General features: G+C 41.6%; 6 protein-coding genes across 12 annotated transcripts in view; all 6 read right to left on the bottom strand.

Moving 5' to 3' along the window:
• Positions 1-47: 47 nt before the first annotated feature.
• Positions 48-3,507, bottom strand: zfand1 (zinc finger, AN1-type domain 1). Of its 2 annotated transcripts, XM_061093950.1 has the most exons (9): positions 3,428-3,507; positions 2,853-2,895; positions 2,580-2,619; positions 2,339-2,475; positions 2,097-2,188; positions 1,791-1,909; positions 1,504-1,659; positions 556-743; positions 48-338 (listed from the first exon to the last, which is right to left on the bottom strand). In XM_061093950.1, the coding sequence occupies exons 1-8, from the start codon at positions 3,480-3,482 to the stop codon at positions 567-569; spliced, it is 819 nt and encodes a 272-aa protein (XP_060949933.1). In that variant the 5' UTR covers positions 3,483-3,507; the 3' UTR covers positions 48-338; positions 556-566. The 2 variants fall into 2 exon arrangements, with proteins under 2 accessions (XP_060949933.1, XP_060949931.1); XM_061093948.1 differs by lacking the exon at positions 48-338 and having other exon boundaries at positions 503-743.
• Positions 3,508-4,930: 1,423 nt separating this feature from the next.
• Positions 4,931-5,353, bottom strand: LOC133027259 (late histone H2A.2.2-like). Its single transcript, XM_061094291.1, has one exon. The coding sequence runs from the start codon at positions 5,351-5,353 to the stop codon at positions 4,931-4,933; it is 423 nt and encodes a 140-aa protein (XP_060950274.1).
• Positions 5,354-6,874: 1,521 nt separating this feature from the next.
• On the bottom strand, positions 6,875-7,980 carry LOC133026705 (uracil nucleotide/cysteinyl leukotriene receptor-like). The gene has a single exon (XM_061093631.1). The coding sequence runs from the start codon at positions 7,978-7,980 to the stop codon at positions 7,084-7,086; it is 897 nt and encodes a 298-aa protein (XP_060949614.1). The 3' UTR covers positions 6,875-7,083.
• Positions 7,981-9,061: 1,081 nt separating this feature from the next.
• Positions 9,062-12,851, bottom strand: LOC133027258 (sickle tail protein homolog). Its single transcript, XM_061094288.1, has 4 exons — positions 12,844-12,851; positions 12,558-12,738; positions 11,847-11,978; positions 9,062-10,734 (listed from the first exon to the last, which is right to left on the bottom strand). Exons 1-4 carry the CDS (start codon positions 12,849-12,851, stop codon positions 10,168-10,170), a joined length of 888 nt encoding a protein of 295 aa, XP_060950271.1. The 3' UTR covers positions 9,062-10,167.
• Positions 12,852-15,334: 2,483 nt separating this feature from the next.
• On the bottom strand, positions 15,335-16,442 carry LOC133026703 (uracil nucleotide/cysteinyl leukotriene receptor-like). The gene has a single exon (XM_061093630.1). The coding sequence runs from the start codon at positions 16,440-16,442 to the stop codon at positions 15,546-15,548; it is 897 nt and encodes a 298-aa protein (XP_060949613.1). The 3' UTR covers positions 15,335-15,545.
• A 950-nt stretch (positions 16,443-17,392) lies between these two features.
• si:ch211-285f17.1 (sickle tail protein homolog) overlaps positions 17,393-20,460 on the bottom strand; it is a 123,602-nt gene continuing 120,534 nt past the window's right edge. For all 6 annotated transcript variants that reach the window (XM_061093629.1, XM_061093623.1, XM_061093628.1 and 3 more), the window contains 2 exons: positions 20,153-20,284; positions 17,393-19,057 (listed from right to left, as the gene is read on the bottom strand). In XM_061093629.1, coding sequence (XP_060949612.1) covers positions 18,494-19,057; positions 20,153-20,284 — 696 coding nt within the window. In that variant the 3' untranslated portion in view covers positions 17,393-18,493. The remainder of the gene's footprint in view (positions 19,058-20,152; positions 20,285-20,460) is intronic.

Genomic DNA, 20,460 nt, shown 5'->3' with positions numbered 1-20,460 from the left:
AAAATATAGATATTTGTTTATCTATAAACATCTAAAGACGTTCCCATCGTTTGATCATATTAATGTGTAAAAGGTCATTTTGTACATATTTCAATATTCAGTAATTCCTTGTGTTTACGTGGTATGTTTTTATTTTTTTCTCATCAAAACAACCGACTCGTCTGTATCGTTAAGCCCAGCCCCTTTGCATTATATACGCCCACTCGCGTCCACACCCACCAAACACCGCCTCCTGATTGGTTCTTTGACCTGTTCGTATAAAGAACTAGTCATGTGATTGGATGAAACTCAGCTCGGTCTCTGCGTAGGCTGGAGCTTTGTCAAATGTCACGGGACATCTGCAAAAACAAGAAACGGATACTGTGGTTTTTTTGGTTCTGTTTGGAATAGAGCTAATAATAAATTATAATATATACAAAGTAAGAAAGGCATTTTTTGTAAATGTAAGTTAAGGGTTAGATCATTTTGTACATTTATCACTTAGACATGTAAAACCAAAGTCTATTATTTCAAAATGACATTTTATTGACAGAAACACAGATTGCATTTAGAAACCTGTTGGTTTGTCATGTATGTGTGATGTAGTCGGAAACGTCTACCAGGCCTGTGCACTCATTATCCAGGTACTCCAGGATCACGTTACCCCCATTGTACAGAGGAGTTTCTGTGTGAGCCAGCAGCGAGAGGAGGGTGTCATCCATCCGCAAAGCTTCACCTTTCTGAGGGTGACACAACCGCAGCTTCTGCAAACCCAGAGGAGACGGAGAGTCGTTGTTTATATATATTTAGGGTCACTGACATTTATAAAACAACTATAAATAAAACATTAACAATGTTCAGCCCTCTTTTTCTTTTAAATATCATCATAAGTTACCTGTCACTTTAGCCTTGGAAGAGATTGATAAGTGTAATCAAAGGGGGATAAAAGACAAAAGCTAGTTGATATTCCCCAGCAAAACACTACACCTTTTCAAAACTGATGGAAAGCTTCTCTAAATTCATTTATTTGAAGTTTTTACCAGATTGTAGGTGAGGAAATTGGACAACAGCCAGAAACATTTTTATTTTGTTAAAGAGCATAGATTTCACCATGTTAACACACTACTGACAATAAGTAGAGGTCACTAACAATATCATTGTGGGGAAAACTTGTTATCAAGTACAAAAACATCTTCATGGTTAACCCAACTTCCTGTGAGCACAGCTCTATCTTGCTGCTGATACATGCAGCAAGAATACAGGCAGGAAAATGCTCATACTTTAATCTAACACCCACACTTAATGTGTGCAGACAGTGTTGACATATTCATGGAATAAATTCTGACCTCAAGTGTTGATAGTCCCTGCATTTTAAACTATGTTTAGCTTGTGTAAGTCATGTAAAGAACAATACAAGAAGAAAGACGTGGGGAAACCAGACAATTCCATGTAGCTGCTGTAGTTACAAATGTATTAATAAAAAGTTGAGTGATTATCAGTAACTCTGCTCCTGCTATCTCTTACCTTAGCTGTCAGTACATTGTTGTTGTTCTTGAGGCTCGCTAGAGAAGCTGCATAATCCACCACTTTTCCCACACTCCATTTAGAAGAGAAGAACATGGGTTGGCTGGAATCCTTAGATTCTTTGGGGAGATAAACCTGAAAATAGGTTCTCTCTGTCTGGAAGGCCAAAAAAGAAACGGACGGAATCATGCACAATTCACACATAATAAAAATAATATGCAAGCTTTAATTCTGCCAGTATATGAATCCTTTCTATTAAACTACATATATATTAGCTAGTACTTCACCTGTGGTAGTCCCTTGTCTCCTGTAGCATGTAGTTTCAGTTTCATTAATGCTACCTTAGCTGCAGTTGCACTGTTCTTTGCTCCTTTACGTCCTTTACTTTTCGATCCATCCTTTGACTCTTAGTAAACATGAGAGAAAGACACATAAATTATCCAATTGTGCTCAGGCTGAGTAATACAAACAAATGTGGATTAGTTAAATCAACAAAAATGCATTAGCACAATAGTGACACCGAGTGGACAATAAAATAAACTACACAAGAAACTGTGATTAGTGATATATTTGTAGTGTCTGTGCAAACTGACCCACAATCTTTTGCACCAGCTCTTTAGTAGCTGCCATTCGAGGTTTCTGGATCTCCAACTTCTCACACTTGTGATCATCTTGATGACGATGGCTGTAAGTCAAGAACAAAATCTTAGAACCTTTCATTTTGATTTCACGTCTTTTGTTTTCGCCTCACGCAGGCACAGGAACCACGGTCAACATTAATTACGTCATTACATCAAAAGCTTAATGAAAGGGAGAAAAAAAAGTTTCAACTCACGCCAGACAGAAATGTTTCTCACACTGTGGACATATTACAGGCAACAGCTCTTTTCCTCTGCAGTCTTCAAATGAGCACGGATGACTTGTGCTGCCCCCGCTGGTCTTTGGTTCCTTCTGTTCTTTGTTTTCAGGCTCCTGTAGGGTCAAGGGAATTAAGTTAAGTAAAACAACACAAGAGAACAGAAGAGTGTTTGTTCAAACACAATCAAAGAAGAACTTCAAACACTTGTTATCAGTACCTCTGGACATGAGTGGGCCTCTCTGCGTCTGTGCTCAAGGCTGTAAGAGACAGAAGGATGTGTCAGTTTAATTCAGAATTACATGACCTACCTGGAATTTGCATTTTAAAATAGTGGATATACAAATTTTTTGGCTCAGCACAATTAATTAGGCACACCTAGCTAAATTTATTGCAATTCCAACACAACAGACCTGCAGGAAATGTTCCCTCAAATGAGGCGATAGAGTTAAAAGTGTGAAACAGCTTTGCACGGGATCTGGGGAACTCTTACCAGAAAACGCCTTTGCAGGAATCACAGACAAATGGAAGGAAATCTGTAAGAAGGATGAAGAGGCAAATTCAACCAGGTTATTCTGATTTCAAAAGGGATCATTCACAGCTGAAGGGTTTGTGTTATCTATCAGAACTGTTAACAATAAGTGTGGTAACCATAGTGACCTGCTGAGGGGAAGGATGTTACTCTACTGTGGTCATGTGGTCCATCGTTTGTGAAAACACAGGGAAATTAAAGGGGACATTTTCACTATGGCTTCATAACTTGCTCCTATTAAATATGAATAAAACAAGAGGTGATAACTATCATTCGTTCACTGCAGCTGCACTGACGCTTACTACACGTCATCACGTCAAACTTAACGTACACTTACATCCTGTTAAACACGTAAATCAATCAGGAACTGAACGAAACTAAATGTTAGGATTAGATCCTGAACACCACCCAAGCTAGCTGACATGCTATCCATGCTAACAGACGCTCGTTGTGTTGTATTATTGAAAAATGACGACAAAGTAACATCCTGGCCGAACACAGGTGCTTGTTGTTACTGTGGTAAAGTGGACACAGACCGTTCAGACAGCAGGAATCTATCCGACAGTGTTTCCCGATGTCCAATTCAGCCATGAGTCCGTTAGCTTCACCGGTTAGCCGAAATGCTAAGGATGTCAACACGAACCCTCACCCCTGACGTCATGACACGTGACTTCTCTTCATTTTTTTTTATATATGTGATAAGATTTCCTGATTTTGAGTTTATTTATTAGGGCCCGAGCACTGACAGGCACTGACAGACAGTGAGGCTGTATTGAAATTGTAAGGATTATTATTATACAGGCAAATATTTTTTTTTTTTAGGGATTTAACATGCTCAAATTCTTACGACAATTTGCAGGAAATTAGAATGTGGTAAAAAAAATTACATTTGAGGAATTTTAATTTTTTTTAATTATACTAATAATATTCTTTATTTATGAAGCAATTTCAAAACACATACAAGGAAGTGTACAAATAAACAAAAGAAAAGCAGAACAAGGTTAAGCAAACATTGAACATGTACAAGTATGATTTAACTGTACATATATTCAAAAGTATGTAAGGACCATAAAATACAACAATAACAAATATAAAAGTCACTTTTAAGTAAGGCTGTCAAATTTATGTAGTAAAGTAGAAAATTCTCACAAATGTTTATTAAAAGCAGCCTAGAATGACAGACACACACAATAATTTGTCCATCTTCTTCCTGGTCTTACTTTCTCATGCGAATGGCCAGGTAATCCAAATTTTGGTACGAAATTGAGCACGTTAAAGCCAATTCATTTGCCTGAATAACAATAACCCTTACAATTTCAATAGGGCCTCACCATACTGACTTTGATGTCAGTGCTAGGGCCCCAATTATATATGGACTTTACTTTGAAAAATATCTTAATCTATACAGTACATATGTTTGATATTCAGTATGTAGGTAGTCAGCGAGGTCCTGAACACAGGCATATCAGTCTCTCTGAACTTAATGAGCAGTGTTTTTACAGTTCTTTGAAGTATCCTGAAATGATCACTTCCAGTGAAAATGTTGGACTTCACTTTGAAAAAGAGACACGTGGAGGCTTCATAATACCCGAGCTGGTTAGTTAAAAGTTGATTTGTAAAAGAGCTAGTCAAGTCGAAATGTTCAATTGGCTGAGAATTTGATCCCACGAGGTGGAGCAGCCCTAGCCTGACGTTGTCATAATCATAATTCTAGTCAGAATATGAATACGAACTTCCCGACCTCAAATGTTGTGGGAGGGGCTAAGTTCGTCTGGCACCCAGGCTAGAGCAGCCCTAGATTAGCAGGCAACAGGTTCCTCATACTTCTTGGGTGAACGTGACACAGTTCAATGTATTTTGTTGGTCTCAGTGGCTTGTCTCTTCATGTGATCCCAGTCTGGACTCAGTCTCTGCCCCAAGACACAGGTTTCTTTAAGTACTGTTGTAGAGCATTTCACCAGAAAAAGCTAAAAAACAACTACTAACACACGCATTATAGCAAAATCTTTTAATACAATAGTAAAAAATAATTTGTACATTCACAATAAAATGTTTTGAGACTGAACTTCTTTGGCAGTGCTGTCATCTTTGGAGTGTTTCGTTTTCTTGGGTAGAAGGGTTGCCTGGATGTTGGGGATGACGCCACCCTCTGAGATCGTGACCCCTGCCAGCAGTTTGCTTATCTCCTCGTCATGTTTCACCGCCAGCAAGATGTGGCGAGGATTTATGCGATGCTTCTTGTTGTCACGGCAGGCATTTCCTGCCAGCTCCAGGATTTCAGCGCAGAGGTACTCCAGGCTGGCGGCGAGGTACACTGCAGCGCCATCGCCCACACGCTTCGCAAAGTGGCCCTGCTTGAGCTGCCTGTGAATGCGGCCCACTGGGAAAGTGATCCCTGCTCTTGAAGACTTGGACCGGTAGGTGCCTTCACTGGGTGCAACTTTCTTGCCCCTGCCAGACATCTTCATCAGAGGTCGCGGAAGTACTTCAGGCTAGATTACAAAGAAAAGAAAGAAATTTAAAGGGCAATTTCAAGTCAATTAAATGCATTTTCACCAAAAACTAGTCACTGAAACAGTTACTGTGTTTGAGAATTCTGCCTCAGAGGGCTACAGAGCTTTGGGAGCATTTTCCTGTAGTATCTACATAATTAAAAAAGGACAAGTTCATAAATAAACTCAGTTCTCTTAAAGTATAACTTAAACCAACACTCACCTGTGTTTTGTGCTTCCTGGAAACTGAGACAGCATCTAAACAATGAACCACAAACTGGGACTTTTAAACAACTCAGGTGTTGATCAATGACACCTGGTTTCTCTGCTGCATCATGACGTCTCATTGGCCAGCTTTTTAACTCACACACACACACACACCTACTCATTCACACACCCACAAAAGTGTCACACCCAGAATTTTAAGTTGTAAACGCATTTAATTTCTCAGTGTGTTAGACCGTAAGCAACAGTTTTTCATCATGCAATATGTCTTTATTGAGACAAGCCATTTTATTTCTCTGAGTTTCTCCCGAGAGTTTTCATTTGGATAAAGCCTGAAGGCCTCCTGTATTTATTAGCAACTGTAGCTACTGACACTGATATTTGCAGTCGGCTGCCGAGGAAAGAGAGAGCGGAGGAAGCCGAGAAAGATCCAAACGTACGATTAAACTCAGAGATTGAACACAAAACCAGATCAAAGCAGGATTTAAAACCTATTCCACCAGGTGGCGATCATGATGCTTTGGCTTCACTTTTGGGGAGCAGTCCAGTTATCATCCATCTATATATACAGTCTATGAAGGGGCCCGGGCGTGGGAAGAACCCATTCAGTTTTTTACAGTTTTGAATTTAGAAGTCAAAGATCAAATAATTGTTTCTCACTTTCTTCCTCGGGCCCTAATTAAGGTGATAATCAACTGTGGGTTAATCACTGTACTTCACACACGGTCCTTTAATCTACTGTTATTGTAAAAAAAAAAAATTATAAGAGCAGCTGAAATTGCATTGATTTTTTTTCTATTCATTTGATTATTTATCTATTTAAATATCCATCTGTACTTTTTCATTTCCTATATAATAGAAGATCTTGTCTATTTAATATAAGATCTTGTCAATTTAAAACCAGATCAAGTCTATTTAATCAAATCTTCCTACTAACACATGTAAAGAAGCTAATCTACTAAATGTATTGTGTACAATTAAGAAATAACACATGAACTCCACACAGAGGAATTTCTCAAATCACTTCAGCCATTTATAAATATTTTCTCTTCATACAAACACTGCCCCCCCCCCAAATTTAAGACAGTGCCAGGAATAAATTAGGGCCAGGCAATAAAACAAGATCAATAATAATCCCAATATAATTATCATCAATGGTATAAACTGATTATACTGCTTATTCATGGTGCCAACACAGTGAGGATGTATAAACAGAACTGATATCTTGATGATTGATTGTTATTTATCAAATGTCAACTGAGAAGAAATAATAAAGTCACATTTATCCTGATAATTACTAATATCGCCTGCTATGAACATTTTTATCTTGATATAACCTTTAGCCACATTACTCAGCCCTAGAATAATGAATTTTGCACCGATAAATACTTTGTTGTAGAGGTCAAATTAAGGAGTTAACCCACAGTTAAAAGCTTCCACTAAATATTAAACCAAAAAGGACAATTTGAAAAAAGTTATTGGTCTCCTCTTCTCTTTTTACAGAACAGCCGGAGCAGCTGGTCTCTGTAGGCTTGGTTCAGGAAGAAGTACATGACGGGGTCCAGCACGCCACTGACACAGGTGAGGGCCGATGTGATGCGATTAGCCTTCCCCAGTGACCTGCGGCCTGCTGCCGGGGTCACGATGTAGATCACGCGGCTCACATGATAGGGCACAAACGCAAGAAGGAAGTTGGTCACGATCAGTATGATCAATTTTATCGCCTTGTCTTTCACAGGCCGTTCTTCTCGTTGTGTCACTGTTCTCAGTTTCAGCAGAATCAGTACGTAGGAAACCACCACAGCGCTGAGGGGAATAACAAACGCCACAATGGTTGAAACCAAAGCCTTGGGAGTCGTCTTTTCTAAGTAGAGCTTGTTGCAGGTGCCAGGCGAGTTGGTCAACTTCCCGCTAGAGAAAAGTGTTGGACTCATAGAAACAATAACCAGCACCCAAAGAACCCCAACAGCTATCTTTGCATATTTAGCCTTCCTGACTGACCGCGACTTTAACGGTAAAACCACAGCTATACATCTGTCCAGGCTGATCAGGCTCATCAGGTAGAGGCTGCTGTACATGTTCAGGTAGAAGAGGAAGCCCGACAGTTCACATAGGACATGTCCAAAAGGCCAGTGGTTGTCTGACAGGTGGTAAACTATTCGCATGGGTAAAATGAGGATGTAAGACATGTCTGCGACTGAAAGGTGCATCAGGAAGATCCTCGATGGGGACGTGCTCTCCTGGTGAAAGAAGGCCCACAGTGCCAAAGCGTTCCCGGGCACGGCGACGACGAAAACCAGGATGTAAAAGACAGAAAAGACAATGTTCTCCTGGTGGGAGTCACTGCTGTTGAAGACCTCAGAGGTATTCATGGTTGCAGTGGATCAGCCTGGTGCAGCACAATAACAGACACAAACAACCAGTTATGGTGATTTACAGCGATGACGGCCTGCACCCACAGTTTGTTCTGATGACCCGACACATTCATTTTGGTGTCAAAACAAAAAGTGCAAATGCAAAGTGTGCATGTGACAGAGATGACTTAAGAATCAACCCACATGCAGCATCATGTGTTAATGAGGCGAATACAAAAAACAGGAAGTGTCCTTAAAAAGTTCTAGTGTTTATGAATACACAGATAAAGATGGCTTCATAAAAAATGGCATCATTTCCCTTTTTCCGAAGATAGTTTGAAAAGCGGAAACAACATTATTAGAGTTGCCCAACACATATTGAATGTAAATTCCATTAATAGCTTTAACACTCACCCTTGAGACAAATATTTAAATGTCTAAAATGCTGATAAATATGTCGCGCTCTTTTATGGCAAATAATATTTGGTAGTTGTGATTCACCTTAACTTACAATGATCATTTAAAATCAATCACCAGCAAACTCCACCATCAGCTGCATGTCGTTAAATTTATTATTTATTTATTTGCCTTTATTTAACCAGGTCAGTCCCGTTGAGATACAATGACCTCTTTTTCAAGGGAAGCCTGGCCAAGACAGCAGCATACAAAAAAAATGTCAACCCCTTTAAATTTAGATTTCAAACAACAAACACACGATTTTCAAGTCTCTGTGTAAATGATATTCACATTTAACGTTGTTTAAACACTAAAATGGTGAAACATACTTGAACAGGATTTGTATTTTAAGCATCACAATTATTCTACTTTTAAAACAATTACATTTCGGGCTTAATAATTCCCCATCGTGGTCCATAATTGTCAATCAGATTCTTACCTGTAATTGCTGAGGCTCAGAACACAGAATTCCACTACACAGTGTATTTGGTGTCAGTGAGAATCAGTTGTCTGACCATAAGAGACGGGTGGAAGTGAGAACTGCTCTTTTGCTGTGGCGCTGCTCCACTTTTAAGTTTACACAAACACAATGTGACAGAATCAAACAGGAAACCACACAGGATAAAAGATGAAGCTCGGTGTGTTACAAGCATGCAATTCTTTATTTTTGCTACTCCAACACATCTTTACCACATTGCTCTTTTATAGTATGATTTAAAGCTTTACAAAAAGGAGGAGAAAACCAAATATTTACAAAAATCTATCTGTGCAAACATAATTCTTCTTTTACACCACTCTCCTAAAGTTTTTGAAAGGCATGCATACAAATAAACTTTGGTATGTTAACAAAACTACTCATTTCCTTAGTAGAAGCGTCTATGTACACATGGGAGAACTGTTTCATTTCTTTGTTTTTAGTACAGTTTACATTTAGACAACAATACATGTTAACTTAACAAACCGAGACCAGCAGGTCAACACTTCAACCAAGAAGAGTTCATGTAAATTCCCCTAAATCGTGTGACTGTGTTAGGCCTGAAGTGAGTCATTGTACGACAACTTTGGCAAAGAGGCACACTAAAATGAAAACTTGCATTACTAATGATCCCAGTTGTGTATGAATATATATCTGTAAAAGAAATTGGCAGAGAAAATAAGAAAATACTCTCAGTTCTTAGTGAGATTGACTTTTAAAATGTCTGTATACACGGATGTATACGTTCATAAAAGGCATTTACAGGACTGCTGAATGTCTAGCAACACAGGAAAATAGAAGATTAAATATACTATGATTATTCAATCTCTGGTTTGAAAAATAAAACACAATTTTTTTACACTGTACTTTGTGATTGTACATCAACTGTATATTCCCTATTCATAGATACAGCAAGAAAAATAGATTTTCAACACCACGAAAGCCGTCCACTTCAACTACAAAGTGGGAAAACTTATTTTTTTTTAAAGTTTCTTTGTAAAATCTTTTGTGAGAACATCTGGAACACCTTCAGGAAAGAATCAAAATCCAAGTAAGTACAATCCAAATAACTCAAAAGGGGTTAAAAGTATCGATGTGAGAATACCAGTGTCAAATAAAACAAGAGTCGGGGGGGGGGGGGAGTGCATCACGTAATACTTTTACAAAAAAATTTTAAAAAATAGGAAAGAAAACAAACAAACCAAACTATCTAAAATAAAACATGACCACGTCTACCTGCTGCGCAGTAAAACCACAGGGGGGCGATAGTGGGGCTAAGTGGTGTCCTTAGCTGCTGTGGCGGTTGGGATGCAGGATTTGCCGCTGCTGCCGTTGTGGGACCTGTAGCTGGTGAAGCTGGGGGTGTGTATGGTGCGGATGCTCTTTCCGCCCGGGCCCACAGGTGTGGGCGACAGAGGGGAGGGGGAGGAGGAGGATGAGGAGGAGGAGGAGAATGAAGAGGAGGAGGAGGAGTGCACTCGACCGTTCTGGGTCTGCGAGGAGAACGAGAGAGCTTTACCTGTGTGCTGTGAGGGTGCTGGGAGTTTGAGGGATCCGTTAGACAGGGAGGGGATGTGGGAGGAGGGGATGTGGGAGGAGGGCAGGGTAGCGGATCGAGGAGCGTGAGAGGACAGGATGGAGGACTTTGAGGAAGAAGAGGAGGAGGATGAGGAGGAGGAGGAGGAGGAGGAAGGGTTAATGGGATTAGTAGCATCTGAGTTTGGTGCAGCCTGGGAGCTGCCTTTAGGAGAGCTAGGATAAAAAGCAGGGATTTTAGAGGTGGGTATAGTAGGGGAAGTAGTTTTATGATCCCCTCCCACTCTTTTAGCACTTCCGTTAGCCTGCAAACAGAGATGCCAAAACAGATACTGGTTGTCAAAAATGGAAAATCTGATCAAAAAACACACAAATAAAAAGGCAAGACGATGTTAAATCAAACTACAGGTTATACGCACACAGAGACACTATGACTGCACAAACATGAATATCACAACTAACAGACACCAACACATGTACAGAAGCTGCTCTCGCTAGGTCACACGAGAGGATGAGACACACTGAACTGAGACATGTTGACAAAGAAAAGACAACTGTGAAGGTTAGAGGTTGTGCGAGGTTCAGACCGGAGGAGGAGGGGTGGGGCGGCGTCTCTCCACAGGTCGCCGGCGTGTTGTTAGAGGACGGGTGCGTTAGGGGGAGGAGTCAGGAGGCGAAGCAGGGGAGAGAGTTGAGGTGAAAGTAGAGTTTAGTAGAGTGAGAGCAGAGGGAGAACGTGGGCCGGCGCTCCACGGAAAAACACGCCGTTGCAAGATGGTGAGTTGTGCCGAGGTCTTGGGGGGGGGGGGTGGGGTGGGGGGTGAGGAAGTACATCACAGTGAGGTTAAGAAGCTCTAATGCAGCGATGTCGGGGTTTGAGCAGAGGTGCGTTGTGAGGAGGGGGGGAGGGGGGAGCACAGCCGTAAAAAAGTCAGTTAGGGTTTGTGGTTTGTTTTGTTGTTTGGTGTTTTTTTTTTACACAGCCAGAAGAAGCATCCTGGGTTTTTTTTTTCACGACACTGTTAAGGAGCTCAGCTGTGATGGGAACCAGAGATGTGGTGACAGAACTCTCAAGATGACAGGGTTCCACTTCTCTTTGACATTTCTTTTTTTTTTCTTTTTTTTTCCCGTATGTCACCAACACAGTGAAAACCATGAGCAGTGTGGACATGCAGAAGCATACAGTACAGTGTGATGTTATGGGGGTAACAGTCAAGAGTCAAACATGCCTTCTCATCAGAGCAGAGTCCAGAGAAACAGTCGCCTTCACAGCAACTTCATTCTTTCAATTAAAACACTTGAAATCTCACAGCTTTGGTAGTTTTTTCTCCCTTTTTTATAATACATGCCTCATGTGTTTCGATCCCTACGTGCTTTGTTGCCTCTAGTCTCTGGTAAGGCCCTACAGTAAAACTACCTGTCGGAACTGCCTCTGAGCGTCCTGCAGTTTTGGCTGTTTTCCTGCTTTGTCAGTAGTACCCGGCGACTGCCTGGACTTCGCAGACAAAGGGACGGGCATCCGACTAGTGGGGGAAGCGACACTGGCGTTCTGCAGGGGGATCCAAACGAAAAAAACAAGGAATAAAACAAAAGAAAGGAAAAAAAACACACCATACAGGAAGCATGAAAAATCAAGGCACTGACAGGTTCACGTAAAACTCATTCAATAGCTCCAATGATCAACACCAGTGAAAGAACATGCACCCTGTGGGACTGGACACCTCAAAGTCAATACACACAGTACATGCTGTAGAGAACACGTGAGACACCAGAGCTGAATCATCATGAGACTCTTGTATGATGAGTTTGCCACTTGCTGAAAACCTCAGAGTTTTAGCAATGAGCTGAAGGTGAAAAGTGTGGGGGGGGGGGGAGAGGAGGGGGGGTAACCAGGAAACCCAGCAAAATGCCAAACCCCAATCATGTCGCCATGATTTCACAGAGGGGAGAGAAAGCCACTGGGGGACATTTCCGACATTTCCCAGCACCGGTGGAGTGGATTAATGATTCTGTGATTTCAGAGGTTAGGGTTGGAGAGTAGGTAGGTTGGAAAATGAATTTGAAAAAAAAAACAAAAAAAACAAGAAGCACCCAAAGCCTCCCGGAGTGAAAGGAGCTAGAGCGAGACCTGTGGCACGGCGCTGGGGACAGTGATGGCGGAGGCAGTGCTGGTGCTGGTAGTAGGGACGACTACAGGCCGAGGCAGGAGCTGCGGTTTAGTCTTCGGCTGCAGAAACTTTTTGCCGGGTACCTTAGGGCCGGACCCTCTGGAGGTAGGGAGAGAGGACGACCTCTTTAGCCCCCTCCATCTGACACACACACACACACACACACACACACACACACACACACACACACACACACACACACACACACACACACACACACACACACACACACACACACACACACACCTACTCATTCACACACCCACAAAAGTGTCACACCCAGAATTTTAAGTTATATTCTGTCCAGTTGATAAAAGGCTCGGAAAGCAGGTGTCCTAGGGGGTAGAGTGGTCGTTCTTCATCAAGAAGGTTGCTGGTTCAATCCCCACTTTCCCCATCTGCATGCCGAAGTGTCCTTGGCAAGATACTGAACCCCTAAATGGCCCCTCATAAATGATGAGTGTACTAACTGTAAGTTGCTTTGGACAAAAATGACATGTAATGTAATGTTATACATGGATTCAGCTGCAGCACCACCCTGGAAATGTCCTCACACCACATTTATTAGGGCCCGAGCACCTCCGGTGGGAGGCCCTATTGAAATTGAAATGATTATTATTATTATTCTTATTCATCCAAATGAATGGGCTTTTTGAAGGCTTTCCCATGCTCAAAAATGTTTAAAACTTTGCAGTAAATTAGAATGTGGTGAAAATTTACGTATTCTGGAGTATTTGGAAATGGGCGTGGCAAAATGGCTCAACAGCGCCACCTGGAACGCAGCCCCTAGGTTTTCCCATGGCCGATCTTCACCAAAATCGGGGAAAAGGTGTATCGTGACTAATCATACAAAAAAGCCTCAAGGAGCATTATGAAAAAAGCAACAGGAAGTCCGCCATTTTGGATTTGGTGGCCATTTTGACCATATTCCACGTTTTTACTTTGATGTACTTGTCGTTGGGCTTTCATCGGATCAACGTAAAATTTAGACGAGTGTCATCACAACAATATGGAGATCAAAAGTTATCAAAAAAATCAACTTTTCGTCAGAGCCTGTGACCGTGGCGTGGCGTCAAAGTTTGATTAAACGCCATCAAAACACGGGCGGCTGTATCTCGGACATATTTGGTCCAATCAAGTCCAAACTAGACACATGAGACAAGAGTCGCGACCTGAAGACATCGACACAGAAATAGAGACTTAAAATCACAGCGCCCCCTGGTGGCAGCAGGAAATGTCTTGTTTTTTGTACGTCTTACACTTGGAATTATTACTCCTCATCCACTTTGCGCAACCATGTCAAACTGTGGCGAATGGGTCTCAAGGCATTGATAATGAAGATATAAGATTACTGTGACTTTTCGCCAAACGCCATATTAATGGCGTGGCATCAAAGTTCATCAGCTCGCCATGACACACGAAATCGCTGTAACTTCTGTGTTCACGGGTCCATCTCCCTCAAACTACATGTGTGTATCAACAGCCCCCCCCTGAAGACTATCAGATGGGTTTAAGAAATGGGCGTGGCAAAATAACTGACTAGCGCCCACTAAAGGGCAGCCCCGGCACTACGATTGGCCTACAGCTACGAAAATCGACGGGGACATGTGTCTTTTCATGACAAAGAAATAAGTCTCTTGTATAGCCATTTTGGATTTTGTGGCCATTTTGGCCATATTCAGCATATTTACTTTAAAACACTGGTCGTACAGCTTTCATCAGATCAACTTAAAATTTAGATGAGTGTCTTCACAAAAAGATGGAGATTTAAAGTTATTTGAAATTTAACATTTCGTCATTCCATGTAACCGTGGCCTGGCGTCAAAGTTTCATAACACGCCATCGCAACACGAGCTTCTGTATCTCAGGCATATTTGGTTCAATCAAGTCCAAACTAGGCATGTAAGACAAGAGTCGCGACCTGAAGACATCTACAAAGACACCACGACTTAAAATCACAGCGCCACCTGCTGGCTACAGGAAGTGAAGCGTTTATCCTTGCCGCAGTGCAAAAAAATCCATGCAACGCGGAGACGAGCGCTTGCTCATCGAACGCTGTGTCTACCCCGACCGCAACAGACTTGAAACGCGCGTGTGCTCGGGCCCGTTAGTGCTACAACGTAGCCCTAGTTTCAACTTGTTTTCTCAGTTTCTTTTTACTTTAATGCAATGATAGGTTGCTCTGTCATTGTCAGTATCCTCATTGCCACATTGACTGTACTTCACACACGGTCCTTTAATCTACTGTTATTATAAAAAAATGTATATTGATTTATTTGTTTTTCTATTCATTTGATTATTTATCTATTTAAATATCTATCTGTTCTTTTTCATTTGCTATATAATATAAGATCAAATCTATTTAATCAAATCTTCCTACTAACACATGTAAAGAAGCTAATCTACTAAATGTATTGTGTACAATTAAGAAATAACACATGAACTCCACACAAAGAGGAATTTCTCAAACCACTTCAGCATTTATAAATATTTTCTCTTCATACAAACACTGCCCCCCCCCCCCCCCCAAATTTAAGACAGTGCCAGGAATAAATTAGGGCCAGGCAATAAAACAAGATCAATAATAATCCCAATATAATTATCATCAACGGTAATTTAACAAAAGTCAAATATAAACTGATTTTACTACTTATGCATGGTGCCAACACAGTGAGGATGTATAAACAGAACTGATATCTTGATGATTGATTGTTATTTATCAAATGTCAACTGAGAAGAAATAATAAAGTCACATTTATCCTGATAATTACTAATATCGCCTGCTATGAACATTTTTATCTTGATATAACCTTTAGCCACATTACTCAGCCCTAGAATAATGAATTTTGCACCGATAAATACTTTGTTGTAGAGGTCAAATTAAGGAGTTAACCCACAGTTAAAAGCTTCCACTAAATATTAAACCAAAAAGGACAATTTGAAAAAAGTTATTGGTCTCCTCTTCTCTTTTTACAGAACAGCCGGAGCAGCTGGTCTCTGTAGGCTTGGTTCAGGAAGAAGTACATGACGGGGTCCAGCACGCCACTGACACAGGTGAGGGCCGATGTGATGCGATTGGCCTTCCCCAGTGACCTGCGGCCTGCTGCCGAGGTCACGATGTAGATCACGCGGCTCACATGATAGGGCACAAACGCAAGAAGGAAGTTGGTCACGATGAGTATGATCATTTTTATCGCCTTGTCTTTCACAGGCCGTTCTTCTCGTTGTGTCACTGTTCTCAGTTTCAGCAGAATCAGTACGTAGGAAACCACCACAGCGCTGAGGGGAATAACAAACGCCAAAATGGTTGAAACCAAAGCCTTGGGAGTCGTCTTTTCTAAGTAGAGCTTGTTGCAGGTGCCAGGCGAGTTGGTCAAGTTCCCGCTAGAGAAAAGTGTTGGACTCATAGAAACAATAACCAGCACCCAAAGAACCCCAACAGCTATCTTTGCATATTTAGCCTTCCTGACTGACCGCGACTTTAACGGTAAAACCACAGCTATACATCTGTCCAGGCTGATCAGGCTCATCAGGTAGAGGCTGCTGTACATGTTCCGGTAGAAGAGGAAGCCCGACAGTTCACAGAGGACATGTCCAAAAGGCCAGTGGTTGTCTGACAGGTGGTAAACTATTCTCATGGGTAAAATGAGGATGTAAGACATGTCTGCGACTGAAAGGTGCATCAGGAAGATCCTCGATGGGGACGTGCTCTCCTGGTGAAAGAAGACCCACAGTGCCAAAGCGTTCCCGGGCACGGCGACGACGAAAACCAGGATGTAAAAGACAGAAAAGACAATGTTCTCCTGGTGGGAGTCACTGCTGTTGAAGACCTCAGAGGTATTCATGGTTGCAGTGGATCAGCCTGGTGCAGCACAATAACAGACACAAACAATCAGTTATGGTGATTTACAGCTGTTAATGAGGCGAATACAAAAAACAGGAAGTGTCCTTGAAAAGTTCTAGTGTTTACGAATACACAGATAAAGATGGCTTAATAAAAAATGTCATCATTTCCCTTTATTCAAGATAGTTTAAAAAGCAGAAACAACATTATTAGAGTTGCCCAACACAAATTGAATGTAAATTTCATTAATAGCTTTAACAGCGTTTCCTTGAGACAAATATTTAAATGTCTAATATGCTGATAAATATGTCGCCCTCTTTTATGGCAAATAATATTTGGTAGTTGTGATTCACCTTAACTTACAATGATCATTTAAAATCAATCACCAGCAAACTCCACCATCAGCTGCATGTCGTTAAATTTATTATTTATTTATTTGCCTTTATTTAACCAGGTCAGTCCCGTTGAGATACAATGACCTCTTTTTCAAGGGAAGCCTGGCCAAGACAGCAGCATACAAAAAAAATGTCAACCCCTTTAAATTTAGATTTCAGACAACAAACACACGATTTTCAAGTCTCTGTGTAAATGATATTCACCTTTAACTTAGTTTAAACACTAAAATGGTGAAACATACTTGAACAGGATTTGTATTTTAAGCATCGAAATTATTCTACTTTTAAAACAATTACATTTCGGGCTTAATAATTCCCCATCGTGGTCCATAATTGTCAATCAGATTCTTACCTGTAATTGCTGAGGCTCAGAATACAGAATTCCACTACACAGTGTATTTGGTGTCAGTGAGAATCAGTTGTCTGACCATAAGAGACGGGTGGAAGTGAGAACTGCTCTTTTGCTGTGGCGCTGCTACACTTTTAAGTTTACACAAACACAATGTGACAGAATCAAACAGGAAACCACACAGGATAAAAGATGAAGCTCCGTGTGTTACAAGCATGCAATTCTTTATTTTTGCTACTCCAACACATCTTTACCACATTGCTCTTTTATAGTATGATTTAAAGCTTTACAAAAAGGAGGAGAAAACCAAATATTTACAAAAATCTATCTGTGCAAACATAATTCTTCTTTTACACCACTCTCCTAAAGTTTTTGAAAGGCATGCATACAAATAAACTTTGGTATGTTAACAAAACTACTCATTTCCTTAGTAGAAGCGTCTATGTACACATGGGAGAACTGTTTCATTTCTTTGTTTTTAGTACAGTTTACATTTAGACAACAATACATGTTAACTTAACAAACCGAGACCAGCAGGTCAACACTTCAACCAAGAAGAGTTCATGTAAATTCCCCTAAATCGTGTGACTGTGTTAGGCCTGAAGTGAGTCATTGTACGACAACTTTGGCAAAGAGGCACACTAAAATGAAAACTTGCATTACTAATGATCCCAGTTGTGTATGAATATATATCTGTAAAAGAAATTGGCAGAGAAAATAAGAAAATACTCTCAGTTCTTAGTGAGATTGACTTTTAAAATGTCTGTATACACGGATGTATACGTTCATCAAAGGCATTTACAGGACTGCTGAATGTCTAGCAACACAGGAAAATAGAAGATTAAATATACTATGATTATTCAATCTCTGGTTTGAAAAATAAAACACAATTTTTTTACACTGTACTTTGTGATTGTACATCAACTGTATATTCCCTATTCATAGATACAGCAAGAAAAATAGATTTTCAACACCACGAAAGCCGTCCACTTCAACTACAAAGTGGGAAAACTTATTTTTTTTTAAAGTTTCTTTGTAAAATCTTTTGTGAGAACATCTGGAACACCTTCAGGAAAGAATCAAAATCCAAGTAAGTACAATCCAAATAACTCAAAAGGGGTTAAAAGTATCGATGTGAGAATACCAGTGTCAAATAAAACAAGAGTCGGGGGGGGAGTGCATCACGTAATACTTTTACAAAAAAATTTTAAAAAATAGGAAAGAAAACAAACAAACCAAACTATCTAAAATAAAACATGACCACGTCTACCTGCTGCGCAGTAAAACCACAGGGGGGCGATAGTGGGGCTAAGTGGTGTCCTTAGCTGCTGTGGCGGTTGGGATGCAGGATTTGCCGCTGCTGCCGTTGTGGGACCTGTAGCTGGTGAAGCTGGGGGTGTGTATGGTGCGGATGCTCTTTCCGCCCGGGCCCACAGGTGTGGGCGACAGAGGGGAGGGGGAGGAGGAGGATGAGGAGGAGGAGGAGAATGAAGAGGAGGAGGAGGAGTGCACTCGACCGTTCTGGGTCTGCGAGGAGAACGAGAGAGCTTTACCTGTGTGCTGTGAGGGTGCTGGGAGTTTGAGGGATCCGTTAGACAGGGAGGGGATGTGGGAGGAGGGGATGTGGGAGGAGGGCAGGGTAGCGGATCGAGGAGCGTGAGAGGACAGGATGGAGGACTTTGAGGAAGAAGAGGAGGAGGATGAGGAGGAGGAGGAGGAGGAAGGGTTAATGGGATTAGTAGCATCTGAGTTTGGTGCAGCCTGGGAGCTGCCTTTAGGAGAGCTAGGATAAAAAGCAGGGATTTTAGAGGTGGGTATAGTAGGGGAAGTAGTTTTATGATCCCCTCCCACTCTTTTAGCACTTCCGTTAGCCTGCAAACAGAGATGCCAAAACAGATACTGGTTGTCAAAAATGGAAAATCTGATCAAAAAACACACAAATAAAAAGGCAAGACGATGTTAAATCAAACTACAGGTTATATGCACACAGAGACACTATGACTGCACAAACATGGATATCACAACTAACAGACACCAACACATGTACAGAAGCTGCTCTCGCTAGGTCACACGAGAGGATGAGACACACTGAACTGAGACATGTTGACAAAGAAAAGACAACTGTGAAGGTTAGAGGTTGTGCGAGGTTCAGACCGGAGGAGGAGGGGTGGGGCGGCGTCTCTCCACAGGTCGCCGGCGTGTTGTTAGAGGACGGGTGCGTTAGGGGGAGGAGTCAGGAGGCGAAGCAGGGGAGAGAGTTGAGGTGAAAGTAGAGTTTAGTAGAGTGAGAGCAGAGGGAGAACGTGGGCCGGCGCTCCACGGAAAAACACGCCGTTGCAAGATGGTGAGTTGTGCCGAGGTCTTGGGGGGGGGGGGGGGGTGGGGTGAGGAAGTACATCACAGTGAGGTTAAGAAGCTCTAATGCAGCGATGTCGGGGTTTGAGCAGAGGTGCGTTGTGAGGAGGGGGGGAGGGGGGAGCACAGCCGTAAAAAAGTCAGTTAGGGTTTGTGGTTTGTTTTGTTGTTGTTGTTTTTTTTACACAGCCAGAAGAAGCATCCTGGGTTTTTTTCACGACACTGTTAAGGAGCTCAGCTGTGATGGGAACCGGAGATGTGGTGACAGAACTCAAGATGACAGGGTTCCACTTCTCTTTGACATTTCTTTTTTTTTTTTTTTTTTTATGTCACCAACACAGTGAAAACCATGAGCAGTGTGGACATGCAGAAGCATACAGTACAGTGTGATGTTATGGGGGTAACAGTCAAGAGTCAAACATGCCTTCTCATCAGAGCAGAGTCCAGAGAAACAGTCGCCTTCACAGCAACTTCATTCTTTCAATTAAAACACTTGAAATCTCACAGCTTTGGTAGTTTTTTCTCCCTTTTTTATAATACATGCCTCATGTGTTTCGATCCCTACGTGCTTTGTTGCCTCTAGTCTCTGGTAAGGCCCTACAGTAAAACTACCTGTCGGAACTGCCTCTGAGCGTCCTGCAGTTTTGGCTGTTTTCCTGCTTTGTCAGTAGTACCCGGCGACTGCCTGGACTTCGCAGACAAAGGGACGGGCATCCGACTAGTGGGGGAAGCGACACTGGCGTTCTGCAGGGGGATCCAAACGAAAAAAACAAGGAATAAAACAAAAGAAAGGAAAAAAAACACACCATACAGGAAGCATGAAAAATCAAGGCACTGACAGGTTCACGTAAAACTCATTCAATAGCTCCAATGATCAACACCAGTGAAAGAACATGCACCCTGTGGGACTGTACACCTCA

This window comes from Limanda limanda, chromosome 20, assembly GCF_963576545.1.
Source record: "Limanda limanda chromosome 20, fLimLim1.1, whole genome shotgun sequence".
Lineage (NCBI taxonomy): Eukaryota > Metazoa > Chordata > Actinopteri > Pleuronectiformes > Pleuronectidae > Limanda > Limanda limanda.
Note: the sequence above shows the minus strand (reverse complement) of the source record. Positions and strands in the feature narration are given on the sequence as shown.

What these genes read in the sequence shown, in the direction of transcription:
- zfand1 (XM_061093950.1), bottom strand. Translation starts at nt 3,482, where the DNA reads ATGGCTGAATTGGACATCGGGAAACACTGTCGGATAGATTCCTGCTGT. An exon ending in AGATTCCTGCTGTCTGAACG is followed by an intron (nt 2,896 to 3,427) that starts GTCTGTGTCCAC and finishes TCCTTCTTACAG; the next exon opens with ATTTCCTTCCATTTGTCTGT. An exon ending in GCTGGTGCAAAAGATTGTGG is followed by an intron (nt 1,910 to 2,096) that starts GTCAGTTTGCAC and finishes ATGTTTACTAAG; the next exon opens with AGTCAAAGGATGGATCGAAA.
- LOC133027259 (XM_061094291.1), bottom strand. Translation starts at nt 5,353, where the DNA reads ATGTCTGGCAGGGGCAAGAAAGTTGCACCCAGTGAAGGCACCTACCGG.
- LOC133026705 (XM_061093631.1), bottom strand. Translation starts at nt 7,980, where the DNA reads ATGAATACCTCTGAGGTCTTCAACAGCAGTGACTCCCACCAGGAGAAC.
- LOC133027258 (XM_061094288.1), bottom strand. An exon ending in TCCCCAGCGCCGTGCCACAG is followed by an intron (nt 11,979 to 12,557) that starts GTCTCGCTCTAG and finishes ATCCCCCTGCAG; the next exon opens with AACGCCAGTGTCGCTTCCCC. An exon ending in CTCAGAGGCAGTTCCGACAG is followed by an intron (nt 10,735 to 11,846) that starts GTAGTTTTACTG and finishes CTCTGTTTGCAG; the next exon opens with GCTAACGGAAGTGCTAAAAG.
- LOC133026703 (XM_061093630.1), bottom strand. Translation starts at nt 16,442, where the DNA reads ATGAATACCTCTGAGGTCTTCAACAGCAGTGACTCCCACCAGGAGAAC.